The sequence below is a fragment of the Sorex fumeus genome, unplaced genomic scaffold, assembly GCF_029834395.1.
Source record: "Sorex fumeus unplaced genomic scaffold, SorFum_2.1 ptg000042l, whole genome shotgun sequence".
NCBI classification, from domain to species: Eukaryota; Metazoa; Chordata; class Mammalia; order Eulipotyphla; family Soricidae; genus Sorex; species Sorex fumeus.
Window position 1 is genome coordinate 7,022,010 of NW_026606099.1, and position 27,046 is coordinate 7,049,055.

Sequence of the window (27,046 nt, forward strand, 5' to 3'; positions counted from 1 at the left end):
ACACAACACCTAGGGTTCAGGACTATTGGTGAACCAAACCAGTCAGCAATGTTTATTGGACAACTACTTAAAAGCACCATAAATACAAAAATTGTCGTGCTTTTGATCTCTAAGAACTTACACACTAACAAAAGGAACGAGGAGAACTTAAACAATTTATAAATGCAAACAAAATAAATGTACAGACCTAATGCTAATATAGGTGCTATGACAAACTAAATTTGTTAACTGCTTCAGAGAATGCACAGATTTAACATAAAAGAGCCATGATTTCTATTAGTAAACGTTTCCTGGACTTGAAAGAAACTTAGAAAAAGGAGGCATCATTCATGTCGGGAAAATAGAAAATAGAGAACTTACAGATAATAGCAAAAAAAATCTGATTCTTGCTATTATGTATAAGTTTGGGCTATGGCATAAAGTCTAAAAATCTTGATGAATCTTAATAGTGGAATGCTAATCTCAGTTATTACTTTAGTAATACTAACTCTTAATAGTGGAATACTATCTCAGTTATTACCTTCTCTAAGCCCTAAAAAGCTTACCAACTCCAAAGAAGTATTACTAAAAGACTCAAAAAAAACCATATATACAAATTAGCACAGCAATATGGCCAATACTCAGTAGACTATTAGATACTACTACTGCAAATAAGAACTTTCTTTCTTTTTTTCTTTTTCTTTTTTTTTTTTTTTTTGCTTTTGGGATCACACCTGGCAATGCACAGGGGTTACTCCTGGCTCTGCACTCAGGAGTTACTCCTGGCGGTGCTCAGGGAACCATATGGGATGCGGGGAATCAAACCCCCATCAGCCGCGTGCAAGGCAAACGCCCTACCCGCTGTGCTATCTCTCCAGCCCCGCAAATAAGAACTTTCAAGAATTCTTCCCATGAGATATAAGTAGAGAGGCAAATCAAATTTTAAAAGATAGAAAAATAGTGACATAAATTACAGTAAAAGAAACTAAGACAATCTCTATACTAAATAACTCTTTGGTCATGGCCATCCAAAGGGAAAAAAATGTTATACCACCATTAATTATCTTGGGGAGGTTAATAAAATGCAGAAATCAGAAGAGCAATTCAGAAACTCTTCGTATGTCCCAATTACATGTATAGAAGTCTACACTTGACAGACTGGCAGGTATCCTGTAAAGATCTCAAATTCAACAAGTTTTAATTTTCAAGAAAGAAATTAGGGGGCAGGGGACGTAGCTCAGAGATAGAGCACATCATTTATGTGGGTTCAGTCACTGGTACCAAAACAAAGCAACGAACTGGCAGCAAGACCTGCTCTTCCTCTGGGAAGCCCATCCACGGTGCATTACCTGAATAAATACAGAGGTCCTCTTCGCAGGGTCCCATAGGAACTCCACCGTGTTGAGCTGGGTTGGATTGGCCCTAGGATCAATTATACCCACAGACATTGGGATATCTGAGAAACAAAATGATAATCATTGAATAATTCTGAAGGCTACTAAGTTTAACCAAGAAAGCACCGAATCTTATATTATGAGCCACTGATGATGAAGATTTTTTTCTCTTAGGTTTCTGGGCCACAAACAGCTGTGCTCATGGTCCACTCCTGGTGGTGCGCGGGGGGGGGGGGGGGGGGGGACTAGGTGTATGTGGGGGGAGGGGGGAGCTAGGGATCAAACCCAGGTCAGCTGTGTGCAAGGTAAAGGCCCTGCCCACTGTACTATCTCTCTGGCCACCAATATTTTCACTTAACCTCTGAATCTCTCTATTTTGTTGCATGGGGATGGGGGTGTGGGTTACACCCAGTTATGCTCAGAACTTACTCTTGGTTCTGTGTTCAGGGATCACGTCTGGTGGGTCTCAGGGGTGGCAGGAACCCAACAGGAATTGGCTGTGTGCAGGGCAATCACTTTACCTGCTGCACCATCTCTCAGCACTAAATCTCTTCTTAATTAGAGACAATATTAACCTTTCCTTCTGAGTATCTTCTATCCACTAAAGCAATTCATCTTAACACAACTTTAAAATAGCAGCTTCCTTTCAACTTGCCAAAATTCTACTTGAAACTAGATTAAGTATAAACACTAGCCCCAGTATCATAAAACTTTTGTGTTTTACTTATTAAAACTAACATTACTGGGAAAGAGATATAGCTCAGAGGCTCAGCTCTAGCCTTGTTCATGTGAAGCCTTGGGTCTGATGACAGAACTGTTGGAAAAAAAGGTGGAAAAAAGGGCTGGAGTGATCAGTACAGCAGGTAGGGCATTGGCCCTCCATGCAGCCAACCCAGGCTCAATCCCCAAAACTCGATACGGTTCTCTGAGCACCGCCAGGAGTGATCCCTGAGCGCAGAGCCAAGAGTAAGCCCTGAACACCACCAAGTATGGCCCCAAAATAAACAAAAATAGTGTTATTGCTAGAAGTATACTAAGAGGATTGCTGAAGGATAAAACAGAATCTATGAAGAAAAGAAAAGGCAATGCGTCATGAATCGATGCAAAAAATTTAATATGAAAACTGATACTGATTTATCATTTCACCAAACCATCCTGTAACAGAGTGACAGATCTTGGACTCAAGACAAAGCAAAAAAGACCATGCTCTTACAGAACTTTATTTTCCATTCTACATTGCATAAGGTCTGCTATCATTTCCTGACTTCGATAAATAGTCAGGACCTTCAGATTATGAGACTGACACGCTGCCTACTGCGCTAAGAGGGCTGGAGTGATAGCACAGGGGTAGGGCATTTGCCTTGCACGCGACCGACCAGGGTTCAATTCCTCCGCCCCTCTCGGAGAGCCCTGTAAGCTACCAAGGGTATCTCGCCTGCACGGCAAAGCCTGGCAAGCTACCCGTGACGTATTCGATATGCCAAACTCAGTAACAAGTGTCACAGTGGAGACGTTACTGGGTCCGCTCGAGCAAATCGATGAACAACAGGAGGACAGTGACAGTCAAACTAACCAAATAACGTCAGGTTGATACTGCTTGCTTATTTTGAAGAAGGCCACAACTATCGATGTTCAAGGGACCATGCACTACTGGGGATTGGACTGGTACAGGCCTCCAGCACACAAAGCATCCACTTGGCCCTTCACCTACCCCTCCAGCACCAGGAAATGTGGCATTGCACGTGCCCAGCAGTACTTGAGTTCAGTAGGGCTACACAGGAATGCTTCATGGGCCACGTGGCACCAGCTGGAACTCAGGGCCTTGAGAATGCAAAGCACGAGCCCCAGACCTATGAGTTCTCTCCCCAGCCCCCATTATTCTGAACTCTCCTCTTTTCGATCGTTTCCTTATGGTATTTTCTCAGTAGCAGTGGTCTCCAACTGCAGGTCCATGGAAAGGGGTATGACCACAGGCACAGGTAAGCTGAAACATACTAGTCTTCCACAAGGGATGTAACTACTGACCTACTGATCACGAGACCCGTATGCAGACTGGCACCGATCTGGTTTGCAGGTGTAAAAACGTTGAAGAACAATGCTCTAGGAGAACAAAAGGGAATGCCCTGCCACAGAGGCAGGAGGGGATGGGGAGGATGGGGGGTGGGAGGGATATTGGGATCCGTGGTGGTGGAGAATGGGCACTGGTGGAGGGCTGAGTACTTGATCATTGTATAATTGAAAACCAAGCACAAAAATGTGTAAGTCTACAACTATACCTCATGGTGTCTCACTAATAAAAATTAAAAAAAAAAAAAAAAGAATGCTCTATAGTATCAATTTAAACTTCTATCTCCTATAGTTTCATTTGTAATAAGTAAGGCCCTCCCGTTGATCATCGATTTGCTCGAGCGGGCCCAGTAACGTCTCCATTGGAGACTTTGTTGTTACTGTGTCTGGCATATCGAATACTCTCGGTAGCTTGCCGGGCTCTCTGAGAGGGGCGGCGGAATCGAACTCGGGTCGACCATGTTGGCTGCATGCAAGGCAAACGCCCTACCTGCTGTGCTATCTTTGTGCTTTAGTCTTAATTTACTGCATCCTCCTTCAGTTTGGTTTTGGGGCCGGGGATCAAATCCAGGGCCTTATACATGCATAACATGTGCTTTCCTGGATCCCTCCTTTAGTCTTCAAAAAAATTGAAAATTTAAAAAATACAAAAAACAAAAGCCTTCCTGTAACAACAAAATAACCTGACACAAAGTTGGCCCGAGAATCTGAAAACACATTTCACTAAAGAAGGTGCATAAATGGCTAGTAAGCGTATGAGAAGATGCCGACATCACCAAATATTAGAGAACTGTAAATTTGTGAGTTGCTGCCTTGCATCTGTAAGTGGCCACTATTACAGAACCCAGGAAATAGCCAAGTTCCTGTGAGAATATAACTAATATCTCTGATGTATATTTACTACAATTAACTTTAAAAAAACAAACAAAAAATATCCTGAAGTAACGGATATAACTGACATGAAATAGAACTATTTACATTTCAAACCACAATTGTAGTATCATCATAGCAGCAATTTTTAAAATGTTTCGTTTCTCATGGGGCCACCCCTCATAGTGCTGGGGCCACTCCCAGCTTAGTGCTTGAGGCTCACTCCAGGCAGAGTTCAGGGGACCAAACCCAGGGCTCCCACATTCAAAGCATGTACTCAGCCCAGCAGCGATTTTTTATGCGAGCCCCTTAAACAGTTTAGAATTTTTTCTTTTGTTTCGTTGGGGGGGGGGGGGCTACTCCTGGTTCTGTGCGCGCTCATGGGTCACTGCTGGCAGTGCCAGGGAAACCTTCAGTGCTGGGGAGCAAACCCAGGGCTCCTGCATGCAGAACATGTACTCGGGTCCTTTGTGCTATCTCCCAGGCATTCTGAACCAAGTAAAGAAAACTCGATTTCAGTTCACAGTTACAGGCACTGCACTGGCAAGAGAGTCTCTTCATTTACCTATGTCGAGAATTCTATCTCCAGGCCGGTTCCACCTCCAGCCCTCCAGCTGTTGATGTTCAGTGTACTGCAGACGCCTGTCATGGAACACTACACGAAATATACTCTATAAGGAAGCAACAAAATCAGACAGGATCAGAATCTCTTAAAAAAAAAAAATCAGGCTGGCAATGGAAAATCAGAACGAGTCACCCCCAGCTGGTTTCTAGACACAATCTAAAATGATTTCTTTTAAAATTTCTTCTACAAGGCCTATCATATCAAGCACTACTTGAGGATGAAATTTGTATTTAAAACTATATTTAACTAGCATTATATTTAAAACGTCTTACATAGCAGTCCTGATAATAGTAGGTATAAACAAGGGATGCTGGGCTGGAGTGATAGCACAGCGGGTAGGGCGTTGCCTTGCCTGCGGCCGACCCAGGTTCAGTTCCCAGTATCCCATATGGTCCCTGAGCACTGCCAGGAGTAATTCCTGAGTAATTCCTAAGCCAGGAGTAACCCCTGAGCATCGCCAGGTGTGACCCAAAAAGCAAAAAAAAAAAGGATGCTACTGGCAGCATTTTTACATGCCTCTATTGACGGCACGCTCATATTCAGCCCAGCTTCTCAGATGGAGAAGGAAAACTCACCCAGTCCCCGACTGCTAAGCCACCAACAACTTGTAAACACCGAGGGCTGGTAGTGGGTGCTTACACCAGCTCTTCATGGGTTACAGTCATTCTGCTGAAGTGCCTGTATCTTTCCTACCAACTTTTACAGCTGCTGTTTTACCAGACTTTTTGGCCCAACTGTGCTGTGAATTATTAAACCATTACTGTAACTCTCCACTAAGAAAATGGCTATTTCTTAATAATACCCTCTGTCCTTGCTACAACAGCAAGTATTCAAAGAGACACAGGAGCTTCTCTGAAGATCTCAGGAAGGTTACTTTATTCTGCCTGAAAAGAACTTCCTGAGTCAAGACACCGTCATAAAATCAAGAGCCTGGCATGAAATGGTAAGTCAGTCTCATGTTTCGGCACTTTTGAAAAATCCATGTGAACAGGGAGGTTCATTCAGATCCCAAAGAAATAATTCAATATACCGCCGTACCAGAACTTGTGGCAGATTATAGATACCACCAATTCCTTCATCAAAGGAAAAAAATACTATCCTAAAGGGGCCAATGGGAGGATATTGTGCAGAGGAATGATTTACTCATTTTCTTTTACCTTTACTAACTTGCCATTAATTTCTGGAAGCTCTCCAAGTTTCCTATTGTCTAGCATTCGAATTTCATAAGACTGCCCTAGAAGAAAAAGTAATTACATATTATATTCATCACAAGTTATCTTTGCAAGTTTCAGAAGGAATAAAATTTGGCGCAATGAATAAAACAAGAGAATTAATAGTATTACTAACAATTCTAATCCTTTACTATAAGCTAAGCACCGTACTACATTTATAAATTATATCATTAAGTGATTCAATGCTTAAGATATTACAATCCCACTTTTCACATAAGGAAATCACATATTGTGAATTTTTGAGCCACACCTAGCAAAGCTCAAAAGCTATTCCTGGGGGGCTGGAGTGATAACACAGTGGGTAGGGCGTTTGCCCTGCACGTGGCCGACCCAGGTTCGATTCCCAGCATCCCATATGGTCCCCTGAGCACTGCCAGGAGTAATTCCTGAGTGCAAAACCAGGAGTAATCCTAAGCATCGCCATGTGTGACCCAAAAAGCAAAAAAATAAAAAAAGCTATTCTTGGCTCAGTGCCTAGTAGGGACTCTTAGCAGTGCTCAGAGAAACAGTCTTTGATATCAGGGACTGGACCAGAGTCAGTCACATGCATGGCAAGCAGCCTTACCCACTATATGCTCTCTCCAGTCCCTAAGGAACTTGAAATGTAAGGCATTTACTTGACCAAGGTCATACACTGGTAAATAACCACTGGGGAGGCTAAAATTTCAAGACAACCCAGAGAATATAAATTAAAGAGAAAGGAACGTGGCCAGAGATAGGACAGCAGGTAAGGCACGTGTGTTTTACACACGGCTACCTAGGTTCGATCCACGAAACCCCAAAAGGTCCCCCAAGTCTGCCAGGTGTGATCTCTGAGCACAGAGCCAGTAGTAAGCCCTGAGAACCTCCACGCATAAACCCCAAATTTAAAAAAAAAAAAAGGGGGCCAGAATAATAGCACAGCAGGTCCGGTGCTTGCCTTTCATGCAGCCAACTGGGCTGCATCCTATATGGTCTCCCGAGCTCACCAGAAGTGATCACTGAGTGCAGAGCCAGAAACAACCCAAGTACCACAAGGTGTAGCCAACCCCTTCCCCCACACTCACACCCCCCCCCCAAAAAAGAGAGAGAAAAGAAAGGGAGGAAATACAATTAGAGAGGAGGACAAAAGAAGCCAATAATATATATCAAACGTGACACTACAACTCAAAGTCATGAACTGACAGGCTTCAATTCTTCCAGGTCACAATATGAAGACATATTTTCATATACAAGTCTATCTAGGGGTCAGGGAGATAGTTTTGCATGCAGATGGTCTGTGTTCAATTTCTAGCGCTGCATGGTGCCCCACGTACTATCGTGGCCCCCGAAGAAATGCACCGGGAGTACCCCCAGGCAACACCAGGTGCGGCTCAGAAACCGCAAAGGAAAAACAAAGGGTGCTTAATACATTATCCCAAATCCAGCAGCTCTGCACAAATACTCACAAACAAGGAAGCATCTAACCTTGGTTCAGATACGTCAGGGTTTCGTCGTGGAGCTTCACCGCCGGGGACGTGGCGGCACAAAGCACGTACTGAAAAGGCAGGATTTTATTCTCATTGTCAGGAGGCAAACTGGACTCTTCTTGCTTAAAAATGGGCAGTGCAAGGACATCGCTGAAATAAAACAAACGATTTACAATAGCATCCAACCACGGCGCAAGGGAGAATTGGCTAGTTTACAATTTAACTGAAATTTGCTTTGGACACTACAAACACGACTCGCTCTAGTGGAGGTTCCATCCAATCATTCAGTTCAAAGGGCCAGCTGGGCCAACTCCCTGAGCACAGCAGGTAATGACAGCAGGTGATGACAGTCACTGCTAAGACAACCCAGGTAACCAAAGAGAATTTCTAGGAATCAGACAGGAGTTCCTAAAAGGGCTCTGCAAAGTGTATGCTTTATTCTAAAGTGTCAATTTACAGCACTCAGTGACAGATATGTTCTCAGACAAGCACCAACTACATTATCTATTCAAACTATATTCAAATCAGCTAATCCTCTCTCTCTCTCTCTCTCTCTCTCTCTCTCTTTTGCTTTTTGGGTCACACCCGGCGATGCACAGGGGTTACCCCTGGCTCATGCACTCAGGAATTACTCCTGGCGGTGCTCGGGGGACCATATGGGATGCTGGGAATCAAACCCGGGTCGGCTGTGTGCAAGGCAAACACCCTACCTGCTGTGCTATCACTCCAGTCCCTAATCTTCTCTTAGGAACTAAAACAAGAGGGGCTGGAGCGATAGGAGAGTGGGTAGGGCGTTTGCCTTGCACGTGGACAACCCAGGTTCGATTCCCAGCATCCCATATGGTCCCCCGAGCACCTGAGTGCAGAGCCAGGAGTGACCCCTGAGCATCACCAGGTGTGACCCAAAAAGCAAAAAAAAAAAAAAAAAAACAAAAAACAAGAGCCAAAATTACTAGAACTCATAGGACAAACCTATTACAGTACCCATTTCAATGTGACTTATGTTTGCCTAATACAACTTATACCGAGAGCAACCTTCTCTAAGAAAAAGCATCTTGTATCTGTTTCTCTGAGCTTACCTGTTCTGAGTACTTGCTGTGCACACAGCCAACCCGGGGCTCAATCCCCAGCACCCCATATGGTCCCATTCCCCACCAGGAGTAAGCCCTGGGTATCTCCTGGTTGTGGCCAAAAAAAATGGTAAAAATTTTTTTGAAAAAGTAAAATTTCTTTTGAATTTGGCAAAAAATTAAATACAAATAAAATAAGTGATTTTCTTTGAAGTAAATTACGTAGGGGTTTGGGCTTGAAAATTAGAAGCCAGGGACTGGAGCGATAGCACAGCAGGGAGGGCGTTTGCCTTGCACGCGGGCCGACCTGGGTTCGATTCCCAGCATCCCATATGGTCCCCTGAGCGCCGCCAGGAGTAATTCCTGAGTGCAGAGCTAGGAGCAACCCCTGTGCAATGCCAGGTGTGACCCAAAAAAGAAAAAAAAAAAAAGAAGCAGCAGCCAGGGGTCCATGCCTAGTGCTAGTCACCTGCGCTGTAAACCTGCATCTCTGTGGGTGGCAGCCCCTCCCACACACACCCTGGCAGCTCGTGGATGCAAGCACCCCTTCAAAAACGTTTGAGCCCCACAAGCAGAGGGGTGATCCCAGTCAGACCCACACCCCCGCGTGTGCGCGGCTTCTAGTCATCACAGGGAAAGGGAGGGGACGGGAAGAAAGAACAGCCACCGGGTCTCACTAAAATAGCTCAAGAACCCGGAATACATGAAAGCCCATCAGCAGTATTCTGAATCATGGAGCCTCAAATAACATACATACATAAATAATAAACACACAATTAAAATGTCTACAATTAAAGAGTTTAACAAGCCAAATGTTGGATATGGGCCACCCTGTTTAATAATAGGCACTAAAAGGGACCAAAAAAAAAAAAAAAAAAAGGAACGCGTTGGCGGTTGATTTTGCGGTGCTGGAACGACAGCTCAGCTGGCTCAGGGCAGCCTTGTGTGCAGGAAGCCCAGGTTCAATTCCTGGCACAACAAGGTTTCCAGAGCACCCCGGGAGTGACTAAAACACAACCCAAGAGCAAGATCCTGAGAAGTGCTACGTATGGCCCAAGAAACAGAAAGTTTTGTAAAGGTTAGGCAGTTTTTTTGGTTCTCAGTTTTGAACTATACCCAGCAGTGCTCAGGGATCACTCCTGGCCATATTTGGGGGACCATATGGGATGCAAGGGATTGCTTGGAGTCAGCCACATGCAAGGGAAGTACTTTTTTTTTTGTTTTTGTGTCACACCCGGTGATGCACAAGGGTTACTCCTGGCTCATGCACGCAGGAATCACTCCTGGCCGTGCTTGGGAGACCATACGAGATGCTGGGGATCAAACCAGGGTCAGCCACGTGCAAGGCAAATGCCCTACCCGCTATGCTATTGCTCCAGCCCCAAGGCAAGTACTTTTAACCTCTGTACTCACTGTTCTGGCAGCTTATTAAAAAATTATATATAATACATATATACACATATATATATAAACATGCATCTTCCCTTTGACAGTCCCACTAATAGACATTTATCCAAAAGAAATTAAAATATAAATCTACCAAAAACAAGTAAATGATGTTCATGACCTAAAATAAAAACCTAGAAAAAATTCAATGTTTACAACTCAGAGAATGGGTGCACCATTGGTATATTCAGATAATGGAATACAACTGGGCAAAACAAAGGAAAATAAGAAATGGATGGAGACAGGTAAGGTGCTTGCCTTGCATGTAGCCAACAGAGGCTCAGCCCCCAGCACCCCACATGGTCCCCGTGAGCCTACTAGGAATGATCACTGGATGAAGAACTAGACAAGTAAGCCCTGAACACAGCCAGCTATAAGAAAGAAAGAAAGAAAGAAAGAAAGAAAGAAAGAAAGAAAGAGCAAACAAGAAAGAAAATTGATAACGAATAAAAGGAACTAGACAAAAATAATATATACTGTATGATTCCTTTTGATGCTATCCTAAAACAGAAAACCAAGAACAGTGGACTTACTAGCAGCTAGCAGAGCAGAGACTAACCTGGAAGATATAAAAAGAAACTTACTGGGAAGATAAAAAATGGTCTAGACTAAGGGCCAGGGATATGTTTTAGGTGGTAAAGCACATGCTTTACCATGTGTGAAGTCCTGGGTTTGAGCTCCTGCATTATATGGACCACCTAGCAACCCTGAGTGTGACTGTCACAATAAAGAATTTTGCAGGCCGGAGTGATAGCACAGCAGGTAGGGCGTTTGCCTTGCATGCAGCCGACCTGAGTTCAATCCCCTCAATCCCTAGCATCCCATATGGTCCCCCAAGCACCGCCAGGGGTAATTGCTGAACACAGAGCCAGGAGTAACCCCTGAGCATTGCTGGGTGTGACCCAAAAAGAAAAAAAAAATGTTGCAAAAAATTTCAAATGTCAATACTAGGGATTGGGGGGGGGGACGGAGAGGGAGGGAGGGAGGGAGGGAGGGAGGGAGGGAGAGAGAGAGAGAGAGAGAGAGAGAGAGAGAGGAGAAAGAGTATACTATATAGAGTGTAGTTACGTGTTACATGGTTCTAACTCTACAGTTGGAAGGGGTCCATTTCTTAATGTATAGCTGGAAGGGGTCCATTGTCTAAACAAACTACTGAGAGGAACTCATTTTGGCAGCATACAGACTAAAACTGAAGTGATACAAAGATCAGCAGGACCCCTGCTCAGTGACAACAGCAGCATTCTGTATTTCTGAGAAAGATTGCAGAAGCTGCTGACTCATCCTTTCATATATAAAATTCTTTTGCTATTATTGAGGGGCCAAAATGATAGTACAGTGATTGGAGTTCTGATTTTGCATGTGGCTAATCTGGGTTTGATTCCTCGTATCCCATATGGTCCCCCAAGCACCACCAGGAACGACCCCTGAGCAGAGTCAGGAGTAAGCAGGCCCTAGGACCTCCAGATATGCCCTCCTCAAAAAAATGCTATTGAATGGAGAACAGGAAATGGTATGAATGATGAAAGAGTAGTAGCATATTGTAATTTTTAAAATGAGGGCATAAACACAAGGAAATTCTATTTAGGGGGCTGGAGCAATAGCACAGCGGGCAGGGCATTTGCCTTGCATGCGAATGAGCTGTGTTCGATTCCCAGCATCCCATATGGTCCCCTGAGCAATTCCTGAGTGCATGGGTCAGGAGTAACCCCTGAGCATCGCTGGGTGTGACGCAAAAAAGAAAAATCTATTTAGATAAATTTTAAGACTTTCATACAGCATGCCCCCAAGTCCTTGCCAAGTGTGATTCCTGAGTGCAGAGTCAGGAGTAAGCCCCTGAGCACTGCTGGGTATGACCCATCCCCCAAATAAACAACAGAACTGCACAAGCACAGGGTTGTCCTAGAAACCAAGGTTTTCTCTGCCCCTTTTTTTCACAACTTAAAATCATGTGATCATAGGATATAGCTCCCATCGCCAATGAGAGAAAATAAAATAATACACTATAAAACTGGAGAACATGAGATTAGTCTTCAGGAGACTTTATTACCGGTTCATCCTCAAACGCACCACATCTAATGATTCCTTGAAAGATTAGTGAAGGTTACCAGGAACCAAGGCAAATCGGATTTTGCAACATAGCAACAGTTCAGCCTTTGTGAATGCGGGGCATTTTCTCCCCTTCTCAAATGTCACTATGCATCTACCCACTTAATATATCGTTTTTAACCTTCTCAATATAATATGGCTGTAGCACTGTCCTCCCATTGTTCATCGATTTGCTCGAGCGGGCCCAATAACATCTCCATTGTGAGACTTGTTGTTACTGTGTTTGGCGTATTGAATACGTCACGGGGAGCTTGCCAGGCTCTGCCGTGCAGGCAAGATCCTCTCAGTAGCTTGCTGGGCTCTCCGAGAGGGGCGGAGAAATCGAACCCGGCTCGGCCACACAGACCGTGTGCAAGGCAAACGCCCTACCGCTGTGCTATCACTCCAGCCCCACTAAATATTGATAGAAATAAATTAGTGACCATAATAAATAAGGAAATTAATAATGGTCTAGAGTGCTGGTCTTGCATACAGGAGGCCCAGGTTCAATTGCTCGCACCACATGGTCCCCTGAGCACTGCCAGGGGCAACCCCTGGGCACTGAGCTGTGAGTGGCCTCTGAGCCCTGCCATGTGTGGCCCAAAATAAGCAAACAAGAAATGCCCTTATGACTAATAAAAATTTTCTGAATGTAGAAAGAAAGGCGAGGCCAGGCAGATGGCTCCAAGGGCTTGAATACACACTTTGTATGACGTACACCGTGACATATGGACCCTTGAGTACTGCCAGGATAACCCCGAACACCAAGTAAAGAATAGCTTCCCACCTCCCGACACCACCAGTGCTGGCCCCAAACCAAAACAACGTAGCTGAATCAAAAGACAAACGCGGCACAGGAACGAGAGTACAGCAGGGAGGGGGCTTGCTTTGCACACGGCCAAACCCGGGCTTGATCCCCAGCACCCCAGATGGTCACCAGAGTCTGCCAGGAGTGATCCCTGATCGTAGAACCAGGAGTAAGCCCTGAGAGCATCCAGGAAGGACCAACATCAAAAACAAACCCAAAAACTACCTGAGAGAAAATAAACATGCAGTCTGGCCCTTTGAGGAGTGACGGGTCAGCCCTCTCTTTCCCTCCTTGTTCTCAAACTCTAAGAAGATATCCAGGGCATCTCAAACTCTAGCCACTGGCAGCTCCTTTTTGCTGAAGAAAATTTTATATGACCCCAGTATCCAGGTGTACAAATCAAAGATTCACTGATGATAAACCATAAGAAATTTAAAATAAATTCTTTAAAAATCACCCAACGTCTATGGGGGATTGCAACCCACAGTTCAAGAGGTCCCAGGTCTATGGCCGTCAGGCTCCTCTGAATATATTCAGAGATTCAGCCATGAATCGGCAGAGCAGGGTCAGTAGCACTATTCACGATCTCCAAACTCCGGAAACGACCCAAGTGTCCAAGAACAGGTGACTGGTTAAAGGAACTATGTGACATATATGTATATACATACAGTGGGCTACTGCTTGGCGATAAGAAAAGATTAAACGTGTCACTTTCTGCTACAAGAAATGGATCTGGGGAGTATCATGCTAAATGAAGTTAATCTGAACTTTTGAAAATGAACCAGAAATGAATGTGGAATTTACCTACTACTAGATAAATTAATGCAGAAAGCATTTTTATGACTGGGGGGGAAAAAAAGCTTCCAGCCATCTTCTGCCATATTTACAAAACATATCACTAAAGTCAGGTCAGAGGCTGGAGTACAGCGGGTAGGGCGTTTGCCTTGCACACAGGCGACCCGGGTTTGATTCCCTGCATCCCATATGGTCCCTAGGCACCACCAGGAGTAATTCCTGAGTTCAGAGCCATGAATAACCCCTGTGCATTGCCGGTTGTAACCCAAAAAGTAAAAAAATGAAATAAAAATTTAAAAATTAAGTCAGGAGACTCAGAAACAAATCTTGAAACCCAGCGGCTTTTGGCAGAAATGTGTCCGGACCCTGCAGTAGGTTACTGTTGCTGGGCCACCCCAGGAGGGAAAGGGTGCTGTCCCTCCGCCTGTTTCCTTCTGGTGGCTCTGTGGCCGTCATCCTCCAGAGGCCACTGGACAGTCAGGCTTGGACCCGCAGTGACGAAATTTGTTGGGCCTCACGGGATGGGGTGGAGCTAGACCTGTCCTCCCCACGCCAACGAGACCCCAAGTCACAGCCCACGAACGGCCTCTCTGGCTCCTCATCAAGCTGCTCAATGGCCATGATCCCGGAGACTCAGGAGCAGATCTCGAAACCCAGTGGCTTTTGGCAGAAATCCCTCCAGATTTAAGTGTTAAAATTTCAGAATTTCAAAACCACACGGCCCTACTGCAGCCACACGACATCATATGTTATTCATAACCAGCAATAGAAAACAATTTGTCTACTGTTGCCTTTTCAGCAGATCTGAATATTGGGGTAAAATCTCAAATAATAATGGTGGGTGTGGTGTCGAAATAAATGTTGAATGTGATTATATAGAGTCATATAGAGAGAGTGATTTGGAAATCATCTGTCCCACAGGTAGGGGGAGGGTGTGGGATGGGAGTATACTGGGGTTTTTAGTGGTGGAGAATGGGCACTGGTGAAGGTACGGGCGTTTTATTGTATGACCGAGACTTAGACCCAAAAGCTTTGTAACTGCTCTCATGGTGATTCAATAAATAAAATTAAGTCAGGTCAGTGTGGATGGCTGTCAGTATAGACACCAGCAGCCCTCAGCCGTGGCGACCTATTAAGAATCACCTGGAACAACTGAAAATCCGCTTCAGGTCACAAATCGTAGCAATTAAATCAGCTGGAGGGAGGGATTGGTGTGTTTAACTGCTTACACTGCATCCTAAAATGCAAGATGAGACTCCAGAGGACCGGCTTGAGTCTTCACCATCATTGGGGTCCTTCAGTGCACAGGAGGTTAGCACTCAGATGCACTCAGTAACTCTTTCCAACTTTTGGAAATGAGAGAAGCATCAATTCAGCTAAAAGTCTTTGACACTCTACTATGTTCTAGGCAGGAGGCAGGAGCATAACCACAGAACAGATCCCTGTCATCGAAATTTCTCAAGGAATCCTACTATGCTACAAACATGTATTGCTTTCCTATATTCCAGTTACTCTGGAATATTACTAGTACTCATTAATAAATTATTAAAAAATATACATGTGGTGGACTGGAGAGATAATACAGTGGGTAAGGTGCTTGCTCACACGTAGCCCATTATGTTCCAGAGTGATCCCTGAGCACAGAGCCATGAACAAGCCCTGAGCACTGCTGGGCATGGCAACAAAACAAATATGATATTGGTTCAGTAGAGAACCTGACTTGCACATGTAAAAACCTTCGATCTGATACCCGATAACCACCCCCACACAATCTACATACAAGTATATATGCATATACGATAGATCTCAAAAATTCATCACAGGGCCACAGAGATAGCACAGCGGGTAAATCCCTTGCTTTACACCCAAGTTCATTCGCACCTGACCCAGGTTCAATCCCTGGCACCACATATGACAGTCCCGAAAACTACCGGGACTGAACCCTGAGTACCAAAATCAAAACAAAAAATAATTTTTTTTAATATTATATGGTCACAATAACGGAACTCAGAAGGATTTAGTATGTTTCTAGTAGGTATTTCAGAAAACTCTGCCTTGAACAGCTTAATCCAACCACCTCCAACTCCAAACCTGTAACAAGAACTATTGAGTGACTCCAAAACTTGGAGCCTGGAGGAACAGCTCAGGGGCTGAGTATTTGCTTTGCAAGCATCTGATCACAGATCCAATCCCCAGTGCCCCACAAGTGACTAGCTCCACTATTTGAGGCTGGCAGCTCTGTTTAACTCCTGGCCACACTGCAGGTAGGTCTGTATAACCACCACAATAAAGGATGAAACCCCTACTGAGCACAGCAACTACAAAGATGTGTGAAGTGCCCGAGAGATAGCTCAAAAAACATGCTTTCCTGAGAAAGGCCCAGCTTTTTTTTTTTTTTTTTTTGCTTTTTGGGTCATACCCGGCGATGCTCAGGGGTTACTCCTGGCTCTACACTCAGGAATTATTCCTGGTGGTGCTCAGGGGACCCTATGGGATGCTGGGAATCGAACCCGGGTTGACCGGGTGCAAGGCAAACGCCCTACCCGCTGTGCTATCATTCCAGCCCCGGAAGGCCCAGCTTTGATCCCAGCACTAAAAGGTCCCTGAAACACCAAGCAGCACCAGGTGTGGTTCCCAAATCAAGACAACCAAGGAGCCAGAGCGACAGTACAGCAGACAGGGCAGCTGCATTGGATGTAGTTGATCCGGGATCGATCCCCAGCACCCTATATGGGTCCTCTAGCCTGCTAGGACCTGAGCACCTCCAGGTGTGACCACTCCAGCCTACCACTCCAAAACAAAATGAACCAAAAAAAAAAAAAGTGTGAGTACTGTGGGTATAAAGCACCGTCTCTCCTTCACGCCCTACCGAGGTCACCAGTCACCCCCCACGAGCGGCTCTCCAGCACAGCCACGGCCCCAGAAGCACAAGGACTTAATGCAGAACCCAGCAGCTTGGAGCAGAAAAGTGAACGGACTATGCATTGATCCAGGCCATCAAGTCTGCCGGAGGGGAAAGGGTGTTGCCCCATTCGCCCTCTCCTCTCTGGAAAGAAAGATGGCGGCCACATGGGAGCCTTGTGGACAGCAGGTATGAGCCGGGGGTGTGGGGGCGACTAAAACCTCATGGGTCGGGGGGCGTTCCGGTCCGTCCTTCACGCCCTACCGAGGTCACCAGTCGCCCCCCGCGAGCGGCTCTCCAGCACGGCCATGGCCCCAGAAGCACAAGGACTTAATGCAGAACCCAGCAGCTTGGAGCAGAAAAGTGAACGGACTATGCGTTGATCCAGCCCATCAAGTCTGCCGGAGGGGAAAGGGTGTTGCCCCATTCGCCCTCTCCTCTCTGGAAAGAAAGATGGCGGCCACATGGGTGCCTTGTGGACAGCAGGTATGAGCCGGGAGTGTGGGGGCGACTAAAACCTCATGGGAAGGGGGGCGTTTCGCTCCGCCCTTCACGCCCTACCGAGGCCACCGGTTGCCCCCCGCGAGCGGCTCTCCAGCACGGCCACGACTCCAGAACACAGAAACCAGTTTCTTAACTATCTGACTTTCAGTAGAAATACTTCCAGGGTCAATAGGTAAAATAGCAGAAATCCAAAACCAACATTTAATTCTTTAACCCAGCTGTAGAAAGCAAATCACTTCACAATGCTTTTTCAGCATGTCTGATTTGGGGGGGGGGGGGTAAACTCTAAATAATAGTGGTGAATCTTTTATTGAAACAATGATTCTAATCAAAGCAGATAGAGTGTTAACTAGAATTCATCTGCCTCACAGGGACGGGGAGGGGTGGGGGGTGGGGTTTTATTGGGGTTCTTCATGGTAAAAAATTAGTATTGGTAAAGGGAAATGTGTTTGATATTTGCATTACTGAAACATAAACCTGAAAGCTTTGTAACCTTTCCCACAGTGATTCAATAAATAAATAAATAAATAAATAAAGATAAAAATAAATAAATAAATAAAGCACCGTCTCTGGTGAGCATTCTGTGAGCACTGCGATGAGTACCACTACCTGAGTACCACACCCACAAGTTGAATGTGAGCTTCAAGGGCCGGAAAGATGGCATCATGGGTAAGGTGCTTGCCAACCCCAGTTTTGCCAAATCCAGCACTGCATATAGTGCCCAAGAGTGTCAGCAAACACACTTGCAAGCACTGAGAATATAGAAAAGCGTGTCTCAGTGAGCAGCGTGGCCGAGAGTGCTCGCATCTCCACTGGGGGAACGAGCCCTGATGAGAACTATGCTGAGGGATGTGTGCCACCCTTTGCCACCGTCACAAAGCCACCAGCACCCAAGGAAAGGCGAGGGGATCTAGTAAAAATGCAAAATGATCCCAGTAAACCACAAAAGAGTAGCACGTAAAAACGACACATGTGGAACTGACACTCCAAGCACTGGATGGTGACGGGACTTGGAGATCAGACAGCTTTTGTTCTAATTTGCTCACCGTGGTGCTGAAGATAAGCAAAACCTTACATATACAAGGTCCTACGCTGAACCCTATCTCCCGTCCCTGTCGAGATATATATATATATATATATATATATATATATATATATATTTAGGAATGTTTCGAGAATTTTTTTGGAAGATAGTGCTAAGTTTTGAAGCACGTTAAGTTTTTTGGTGTTTTTGCCTTTGGACCACACCTATCAATCAATACACAGGGGTTACTCCTGGCAGCACTCAGAGGACCTTATGGGATGCTGGAGACTGAATCCAGGTTGGTCACGTGCAAGATAGTATACCCTACCACTGTACTATAGCTCTGGCCCCAGTGCTTTAAGTTTCTTAAGCACCAAAAGAATTTCTCAGAATGAAGATTCATCTAAAGGGTCACAGGTACTTTGTTGATGTCCGGAGTGTCAGAACTTTTTCTATCAAAACCATACATTTTAATAGTATTGTACCCACACCTACATTACAATCTTCAAGAAAGACTTTAAAGAAGTGTTCGCATATGAAAACTTTTTTTTTTTTTTTGCTTTTTGGGTCACACCCGGCATTGCACAGGTGTTACTCCTGGCTCATGCACTAAGGATTAATTATTCCTGATGATGCTCGGGGGACCATATGGGATGCTGGGAATAGAACACAGCTCGGCCGCATGGAAGGCAAACCTACTCGATGTGCTATCATTCCAGTCCCTAAAAACTATTTCTTCAGCAGAGTTTTTGAATAGCTGTTATTGTGTACAAATTAAAGTTTACCCCCAAAAGAAGGCAGTATCTCTTCTTTCTCCCTAACTCCTGGAATCTCCTCCATTTCTACTCTGCCTACATTATTTGTTAATAATAGCCCTTTACCTCTACAAGTTATGTGGTTTTTGCTTTCAGCTTAGAAAATGACTAAAACCTTCAAATCTATCTGCAAACCAGGCCAAGGGTGATAGTAGATCCCCAGCACCCCATCTGGGTCTTGGAGCCCACCAGGAATGATCCCTGAGACCAGAGTCAGGAGTAAGCCCTGAAGCACCCCTGGGTGTGGCAGAAAAAAAAATCTACAAACTTTTTTCCCCTCCAGTTTCTGGGTCACACATAGCCATGCTTGGGGCTTTCTCCTAGCTCTGTGCTCAAGGATCACTCCTGAATGGGCTCAGGGGACCATATGGGATGCCGAGGATAGAACCCTGGTCACCCCCATGCAACTACTACTCCGGCTCCTGCGAACTTTATTTTTAGAAATTGAAAAATATCTGAAAATATCTAACAAATGCCAGTTACAAATTTACTCACAGAGCGCTTGCAAAATATTAAAAGTATCATCAAAACAAAAAAAATCCGAATCAGGGGCTGGAGCAATAGCACAGCCGGTAGGGCATTTGCCTTGCATGCGGCTGACCAGGGTTCGATTCCCAGCATCCCATCTGGTCCCTGAGCACCGCCAGGAGAAATTCCTGAGTACATGAGCCAGAAATAACCCCTGTGCATCGCCGGATGTGACATCCTCCCCGCAAAAGAAAAGAAAAAAAAAAGAAAAAAAATCTAAATCAACAAAGCCCGTATTCAGGAGATTTGTCAGATATGGTTTCTCATATCTCTACCCCTACATCACAGGAAATTGGCCTAACAGATGTGGCATCATGAGTAACAGGTGCTTTGATTGAATTTCTAAAATAAGCGACTCTTCCCATTTTGCCAACAAACGGCGATCTGCAACAATTTTCACGGGTTATGTATTCCAGGGAATTTGAAGCCTTCCCCCTACCACAGCCTTAACCTGACAGCTTTGAATCAGAGAACTCAATCCCCATTTCCGTACTCAAAAATCTGGTAATTACCACTACAGCAAGGCCTAAATGCAAAAACAACTGGTTATTGGTTACTAGGGATGTGCTTCAATACTGACCACAACCTCCCAACCTCCCTCCCTCCCTTCCTCTCTTTCTCTCTCCCTCCCTCCCTTCTTCCCCCCTCTTTCTCTGCTTTTGTCTTGGCAGAGGGACTGCACCAGGTGGTGTCAGGTTTTACTCCTGGCTCAGTGCTCAAGTCAGTTTCAGCAGTGCATTAGGACTGAGGTGTATCAGGGCTCAAATCCGGCCTCCTGCATGAAAAGCACAGGAGCTCCAGCCCCTTGCTGGTATGTTTTACAGTTAGGCGTCACTCCCTCTAGCAAGCATCACTCACCACTTCTGCAGGGTTCCTCTGTCTTGCCCACTCACCCACCGACCAAGCCCAGCTTCAAAGTGGGAGCATCTCCCAAGTGTTCCCACTGTCCCCTGCAGTGAAAGACCAGCACAGACATTTCATGCGTGAAGGCTTCAGCTGCTAATGACTTTGGGACCAGTTCAAAAAGGACCCGAGGGCCACAGATGGTACAAGGGTCAGGCAACTTGCCTTGCACGTGGCTGACACCAGTTCAATGCCCCACACTCCCCAAGAGCATCACTTGACCCCGAAGCAGGGCCAGGAGGCCGCTGGGAGAGTCTGAGCAATACTGGGTGCACCCTCCTCTAGCACCAAATGATAAATGAAAAAAAAAAACCCAGAATGCCCGGGTTCAATCACCAGCACTGCAAGCTTCCCTAACAACCCAAGCATTACTACTGGGTGTGACCCAAAACAAAACCACGGGGGGGGGGGGCGGGGGACACGACACACATGGGCCTGAGATAATACAGTGGGTAGGCTGCTGGTCTTGCACAGGGCCCACTGGGCTTATTCCCCGGCACCCCTTATGGCTCCCCACACCCCACCAGGTGTGACTCCGCAACAAGCATGAAACAAAAGCGATATTCCCAAATAGATCTGATGAGGGGATTAAGGCAGGTCTGTCAGCTGACCTCCGTAGACAAGTAATTTGCATTTCTAAGGATATGCAGATGAGGCCGAGTTCCCTAAGCTCCCATCCCTCCTCAAAATAAAAACTAGTTTTTTTATCCTGGCATAACCTTTTTAAAATGTAAATATAAATTGTCACTATGTAAATATAAATTGTCACACTATTTCCAGGGCTCCCAGTGAAATTAAGCAGCTCACCCCTCTGCAACCCCTTACAACCAAACTGCTGGGGGTCGTTTATTTTCCAGTTTCTTTTCCCTTTGTAAAAGTCTGCAACTCCTGGAGCCAGAGAGATAGTGTAGATAGTTTAGGAATAGCCAGAGTGCAGTACAGTGGGTAGGGCATTTGCCTTGCACGCAGCCGACCCGGGTTCGATTCCTCTGTTCCTCTCGGAGAGCCCGGCAAGCTGCCGAGAGTATCCCACCCGCATGGCAGAGCCTGGCAAGCTCCCCGTGGCATGGTATATTCGATATGCCAAAAGCAGTAAGAACAAGTCTCACGATGGAGACGTTACTGGTGCCCGCTCGAGCAAATCGATGAACAACGGGAGGACCGTGCGACAGTGCAATAAAGCAGCACTGCCAGCAACGGTGAACTCCGGCGAGCACACAACTCAGAGAGTGACCCCCAGTGAATGTGTGAAGGGCACCCCAAACTCAAAGGGTGCAACCCTCAACGAGCATGGTGGTCAAGTGCGCGAGAATCACAACCTGCTCTGACAGGCAACATCCCCACCCCGATGACCGCTCTTGTGTGGAAAAAAAGTGCGAAAGGATTGGGAAAAACAGCCGAGAAGATAGAGCCTGGCATGCGAGGTCTGATCACAGCAACACTCCTGGGACACAACCTCCAGCCCTGAGCTGACAGGGCTAATGGGTTGGGGCCGGAGAGATAGTACAGCAGGTACGCAGTCAACCCAGGTTCAGTTCCCAGATGGTCCTCCGAACCCCACCAGGAGTTAGCCTTAAACACAGTGCCTAGGGTAAGCCCTGAGTACCATCAGGTGTGGCTCAAAAGAAAAGACAAACACACCAGCAGGTGTGACCCAAAACCAAAAAGAATAAGAAAAAGAAAAAAAAATTCAAAGAACGTCCATAAAAATGGGATTCAAAGTATGTCCATAAAAATGGGAGGTGGTTGGAAATTCTGAAGGAAAAAAAACTGCAACAAAGGGAAGAAAGAGGAAATGTTTTAAAAAATATTTCGGAAAGCATTGCCATATGACCCAGCAATTTGAATCCTACTTATAATTCATCCCATAAAGGTCACCACAGCATAATCATCACATCCTCTTTTTTCTGTCCGAAAAATTGGTTTGGAACATTTCATTACATAATCATCACCTGGTATAACTGTCACATCGCTTAAAAAGTAAACAAGACCAGGGGCTGGAATGATAGTACAGCGGATAGGGCATTTGCCTTGCAAGTGGCCAATCCAGATTTGATCCCCGGCATCCTATATAGGTCCCCTGAGCACCTCCAGAAGTAATTCCTGAGTGAAGAGCCGGGAGTAACCCCTGAGCATCGCCGGGTGGGACCCAAAAACAAAATAAAACCAAAAAAAGGTAAACAGGGCGGTAACACAGTCAACAATGACCTACAGATGCACAACTGTCATCTTGCGCATACAAGCCTAGAATTCTCAGCACATGCGCACTACCAGTAGATGTCCAGAAACCGACTTGAATGGTTTGTTTAGAGCGCTGCAGCTCTAACAATATTGTCACTCAACCCAGTGAAGACCTGTAAGTGCAAAGGGGCCATCAAGCAAGTGAAACTGCCTTGAGTAAGTTGCATGACACAGTTACGACTCACATCTTCCTGCACTAGCTAAACGGCACAGTTCCTCTGCCAGTGAAGTATTAAACAGCAGCCTCCAACGATTTTAGTTTCTGAAGTTCACGTGTGAACGAAGTGAAGCAACTTCTCCATCAAAACAAGATGCAGGATGAATGAGATAGTACAGGGTTTAAGGTGCTTCTCTTGCACCATCACGTGTGATACAACTATTCCCGGGAAAAAGAAAAGGGAAAAGAAGATGCCCTATCCGCTGTACTCTCTCTCCAGTCTCTGGTTTTGTTTTGGAATTTTGGCTACACCTGGCTCTATGCTCAGGAGGGACACCTGGTGGTAATAGGGGATCAAACTGAGGTAGGACAAATGCAAAGAAATGTGCCTTACTTTCTAGAGTATCTTTCTTGCCCCAAATCTGTAACAGGTATGCAATGCAACAGTATCCAAAAGAAATGAAAATATGTAACTACACAAAAGTTACACGTTTCATGATCACTTTCTTTATATACACAACACTACAGTAACATTTGTAATATCCCAAAAGTGGAAAACATAAGGGCTGGAGCAATAGCACAGTGGGTAGGGCATTTGCCTTGCACGTGGCCATCCCGGGTTCGATTCCCAGCATCCCATGACATGGTCCCCCGAGCACCGCCAGGAGTAATTCCTGAGTGCATGAGCCAGGAGTAACCCCTGTGCATTGCCGGGTGTGACCCAAAAAGCAAAAAAAAAAAAAAAAAAGTATTTCAGGCTAAGGGGGCTGGAGAGATAGCACAGTGGGTAGGGCATTTGCCTTGCACGTGGCCAACCCGGGTTCGATTCCCAGCATCCCACATGGTCCCCGAGCACCGCCAGGAGTAATTCCTGAGTGCATGAGCCAGGAGTAACCCCTGTGCACTGCTGGGTGTGACCTAAAAAAGAAAAAAAAAAAAACAAAAGTGGAAAACATTAAAATTAGTGGATTAAGAAATATTGATATATACATAAGATGGCAGATTATTAAGTCATAAAAATGAATAAAATACTTAACTACTGATATATTAGATAATAGAATGAACCCTAAAATTCTGATTGAAGCCAGACACAAAAGGTTACACACTATTCCACTTACATAAAATACTCAAAATAGGTAAATCCATACAGACAAAATGCCTAATGATTGCTAGAGAAAAAGGAAAGAGCGATCACTTGACAGGTAGGGTAATGAAATATTTTCAAACTAGAAGGAGGTAGTAATTGCACAATCTCATGAAACAACGAGTCAGTGGTTCGTCAACCTTTTTACACCCATGAACCAGCACCAGTTCGCAGATTGACAGCTGAAAACCATTGCAGTAAATACCACTTAAACCATTCTCTTTAAAATAGTACATTTTAGGGGGTGGAGATACAACACAGTGGGTAGGGCGCTTGCCTAACACGTGGCCAACCTGGGGTCGATTCATGGTACCCCGTAGGGTCCCCAGAGTCTGCAAGGAATGATTCTTGGATGTGGGTGAAAAGCCAGAAGTAATCCCTGAGCACTACTGGGTGTAGCCCAAGAACCAAAAAAAAAAAAAAAAAAAGTAGATTTTAGGGTTGGGAATGTGGCCCAAATGGTAGTCTTCCATACACAACGCTCTGGGGAACACCAATATCACGTGCTAACATCAGAACCGCCCCATGTGGATTTTGGAACCCCCAAGCACTACTGAGCTCTCACACACAAAATTAAATAAAGGAAAATAGATTTTTTACATCCACTGTAATATAAATTCCACTTTAACCTAAAATAAAAATTAAAGGAAGAATTTTGTTTGTTTTGGGACTTCCTGCTCGGTGCTTGGATGGCTGTTCCCCAATAGTGCGAAGGGGACCTTGTGACACCAGGGACTGAACTGGGGACCCCCCCAATGATTATAACTTATAACTATTTTCATAATAAGTACAGTTATATTTATCTCCCTCTAATCTCAGATACCCTAAACAAAAGCAAGTCTTTTGCTGTGGTAATTTTTACTTTAACAATAGCATAAATTGTCAAACGTTATCAAATGCTGAAATGCTTCAGAACAGGTTCAGATCATTTCAGACCACAATAATCTCTATTTTTATGGCCAGACTTACATAAGCAAGGTCAGGTAAAACTAGAATTTTCTCCTGAGAAAAACCCAATTACTCAAATAGACGGTATTGCATGGCAGAATCACACTGTACACTGAAATAATCTCTATTATTCTAGCTATAAACAAAATTTCTGAAAATGAAATATTCAGTTCTAACTTGTAATTTCACTTCAAGGAAAGAAAGTTGTTTTGGTTTAAAAGGAATCAAGAAAGGAAGTTTATATTTTATTTTATAACTCAAAGGATCTCTCTGGAAAGGTGCTTAATTTGCCAACTTTTCCCCATAAAAAGCATCTTTCCCCTATAAAGCATCTTTCCCCATAAACCTAATAAAAGTGCTAAGTTCTAAAGTCACTTCTGACTATTTGCTTTAATCTCATAAGCTATTTGTGAAACCCAGTTACATCCCATCTAACCAGATTCTTAAAGGAAGGAGTCCTTAATGCTTTTCAACATTTCCAAACATGGCTCCTGTTCATATCACAACTGAAAAAAAAACTATAGTGGAAGAAGGAAATAACTAATACATGCAAATAAAATACCTGTGAAGTTATGCTATTTTCCAAGGAGATTCTATCATCAGCCTCTAACTAGCTACATAAGGGTCTAGAGGCATCTTAAAGTTCTCTTTCACACTCAAATCTCATCGCTTGTGCTTCATAAACTGGGGCTGGAGAGATAGCACAGCGGGTAGGGCTTTTGCCTTGCACGCGGCTGATCCGGGTTCGATTCCCAGCATCCCATATGGTCCCCTGAGCACCGCCAGGAGTAATTCCTGAGTGCATGAGCCAGGAATAACCCCCGTGCATCGCCGGATGTGACCCAAAAAGAAAAAAAAAGTCATAAACTCTAGAATTAAGTGTAGCTTTAGAACAAACTATGAGACTTGGGCGTGGACTTGGTCTCACTCTTCCCTCCAACCAGCCATCAATTACTATTCACCACTAAGCCCCAGTTCTCCCAAATCGCCAGCTGCCAAACCATCCCAGGCATGCTCCACGCGGCCGGCCTCTTGCACACACAAGACCAGTTCGACCTACCACACATGCAGGCACCATCCACCCATCTCCAGGTCCGCCGCACCGACACAACCGGCTCGGTATTGAGCTGGCGGCTAACCCTGGGCCATTCTTCCTTCTTCCACTGACCCTGCACAGACCTGCCAACGCCGACAGTCTGCATCCATCAATTCCCTCCACCGTACTCCAAGCTCAAAAGCAAGACCCGCTGGGGCTGGAGGAGCGACGGCACAGCGGGGAGGGCGTTCGCCTTGCACGCGGCCGACCCGGGTTCGATTCCCAGCATCCCTTAGGGTCCCCCGAGCACCGCCAGGAGTCACTCCTGAGTGCATGAGCCAGGAATAACCCCTGTGCAATGCTGGGTGTGACCCAAAAAAGCAAAAAAAAGCAAGACCCGCCGCAATCGCGTTCCTTAGCTGCAGACGGCTCCCTCCCGCCGCCTCCACACCCGCACTCTCCGTCCAGCCTTTGTTGCTCGGAAGGCACCAAGCCTCACCTCATGCTGTAGGCGCCGGCACCCAGCTCCTGGCCGATTCCGGACAGGCTGGCATCAAAGTCCTGCACGAGTCCGGATTCGATCACTTCGTCGGCCAGCGGCAGCTTCAGCGCCCAGGCCATCCTGGCTCCTTGCGCGGCCCGGGAGACACCGAGCCGTGAGCGGAGACGGGCCGGGCGAGCCCACGCGACGGGCGCAAGGCGGGACCTCCCACCCGGGTCCACGGCCACCCTCGCGCCCACCCCGCGCAGCGGAGCGCCGGGACCCCGGGGCTGCCCCGACTTCCGACCCCCCGGGGGAAGCCACGGGAGCCCGCCTGGGCCGGACCCTTCCCCGGTGTCCCGTCTCCTCGGACTGCCCCTCGGGCCGCGGGTGGGCACCGGCCTCCCGGCAGACGCAGCGGCCGGACTCGGCGCCCGCACGCCGGCTCCGCGCCGCCCCCCGCCCCCTCCCGCAGGAAGCCCCCGCCCTCCCGCGCCCCGCTCTCCTTCCCCCCGCCAGGCCTCGCTTCCGGTCAGCCCCAGGA

At 45.9% G+C, this 27,046-nt stretch overlaps 1 protein-coding gene across 3 annotated transcripts in view; it reads right to left on the bottom strand.

Moving 5' to 3' along the window:
• Positions 1–26,667, bottom strand: part of TFCP2 (transcription factor CP2) — a 46,770-nt gene extending 20,103 nt beyond the window's left edge. For 2 of the 3 annotated variants that reach the window (XM_056120221.1, XM_056120220.1), the window contains exons 1-5: positions 26,521–26,667; positions 7,614–7,765; positions 6,093–6,169; positions 4,876–4,981; positions 1,329–1,435 (exon numbers count right to left, since the gene is read on the bottom strand). In XM_056120221.1, the coding sequence (XP_055976196.1) occupies positions 1,329–1,435; positions 4,876–4,981; positions 6,093–6,169; positions 7,614–7,765; positions 26,521–26,642 (564 nt within the window). In that variant the 5' untranslated portion in view covers positions 26,643–26,667. Of the gene's footprint in view, positions 1–1,328; positions 1,436–4,875; positions 4,982–6,092; positions 6,170–7,613; positions 7,766–26,520 lie in introns of those variants that run through there. The other variant, XM_056120222.1, reaches the window with a different exon arrangement.
• Positions 26,668–27,046: the final 379 nt, after the last annotated feature.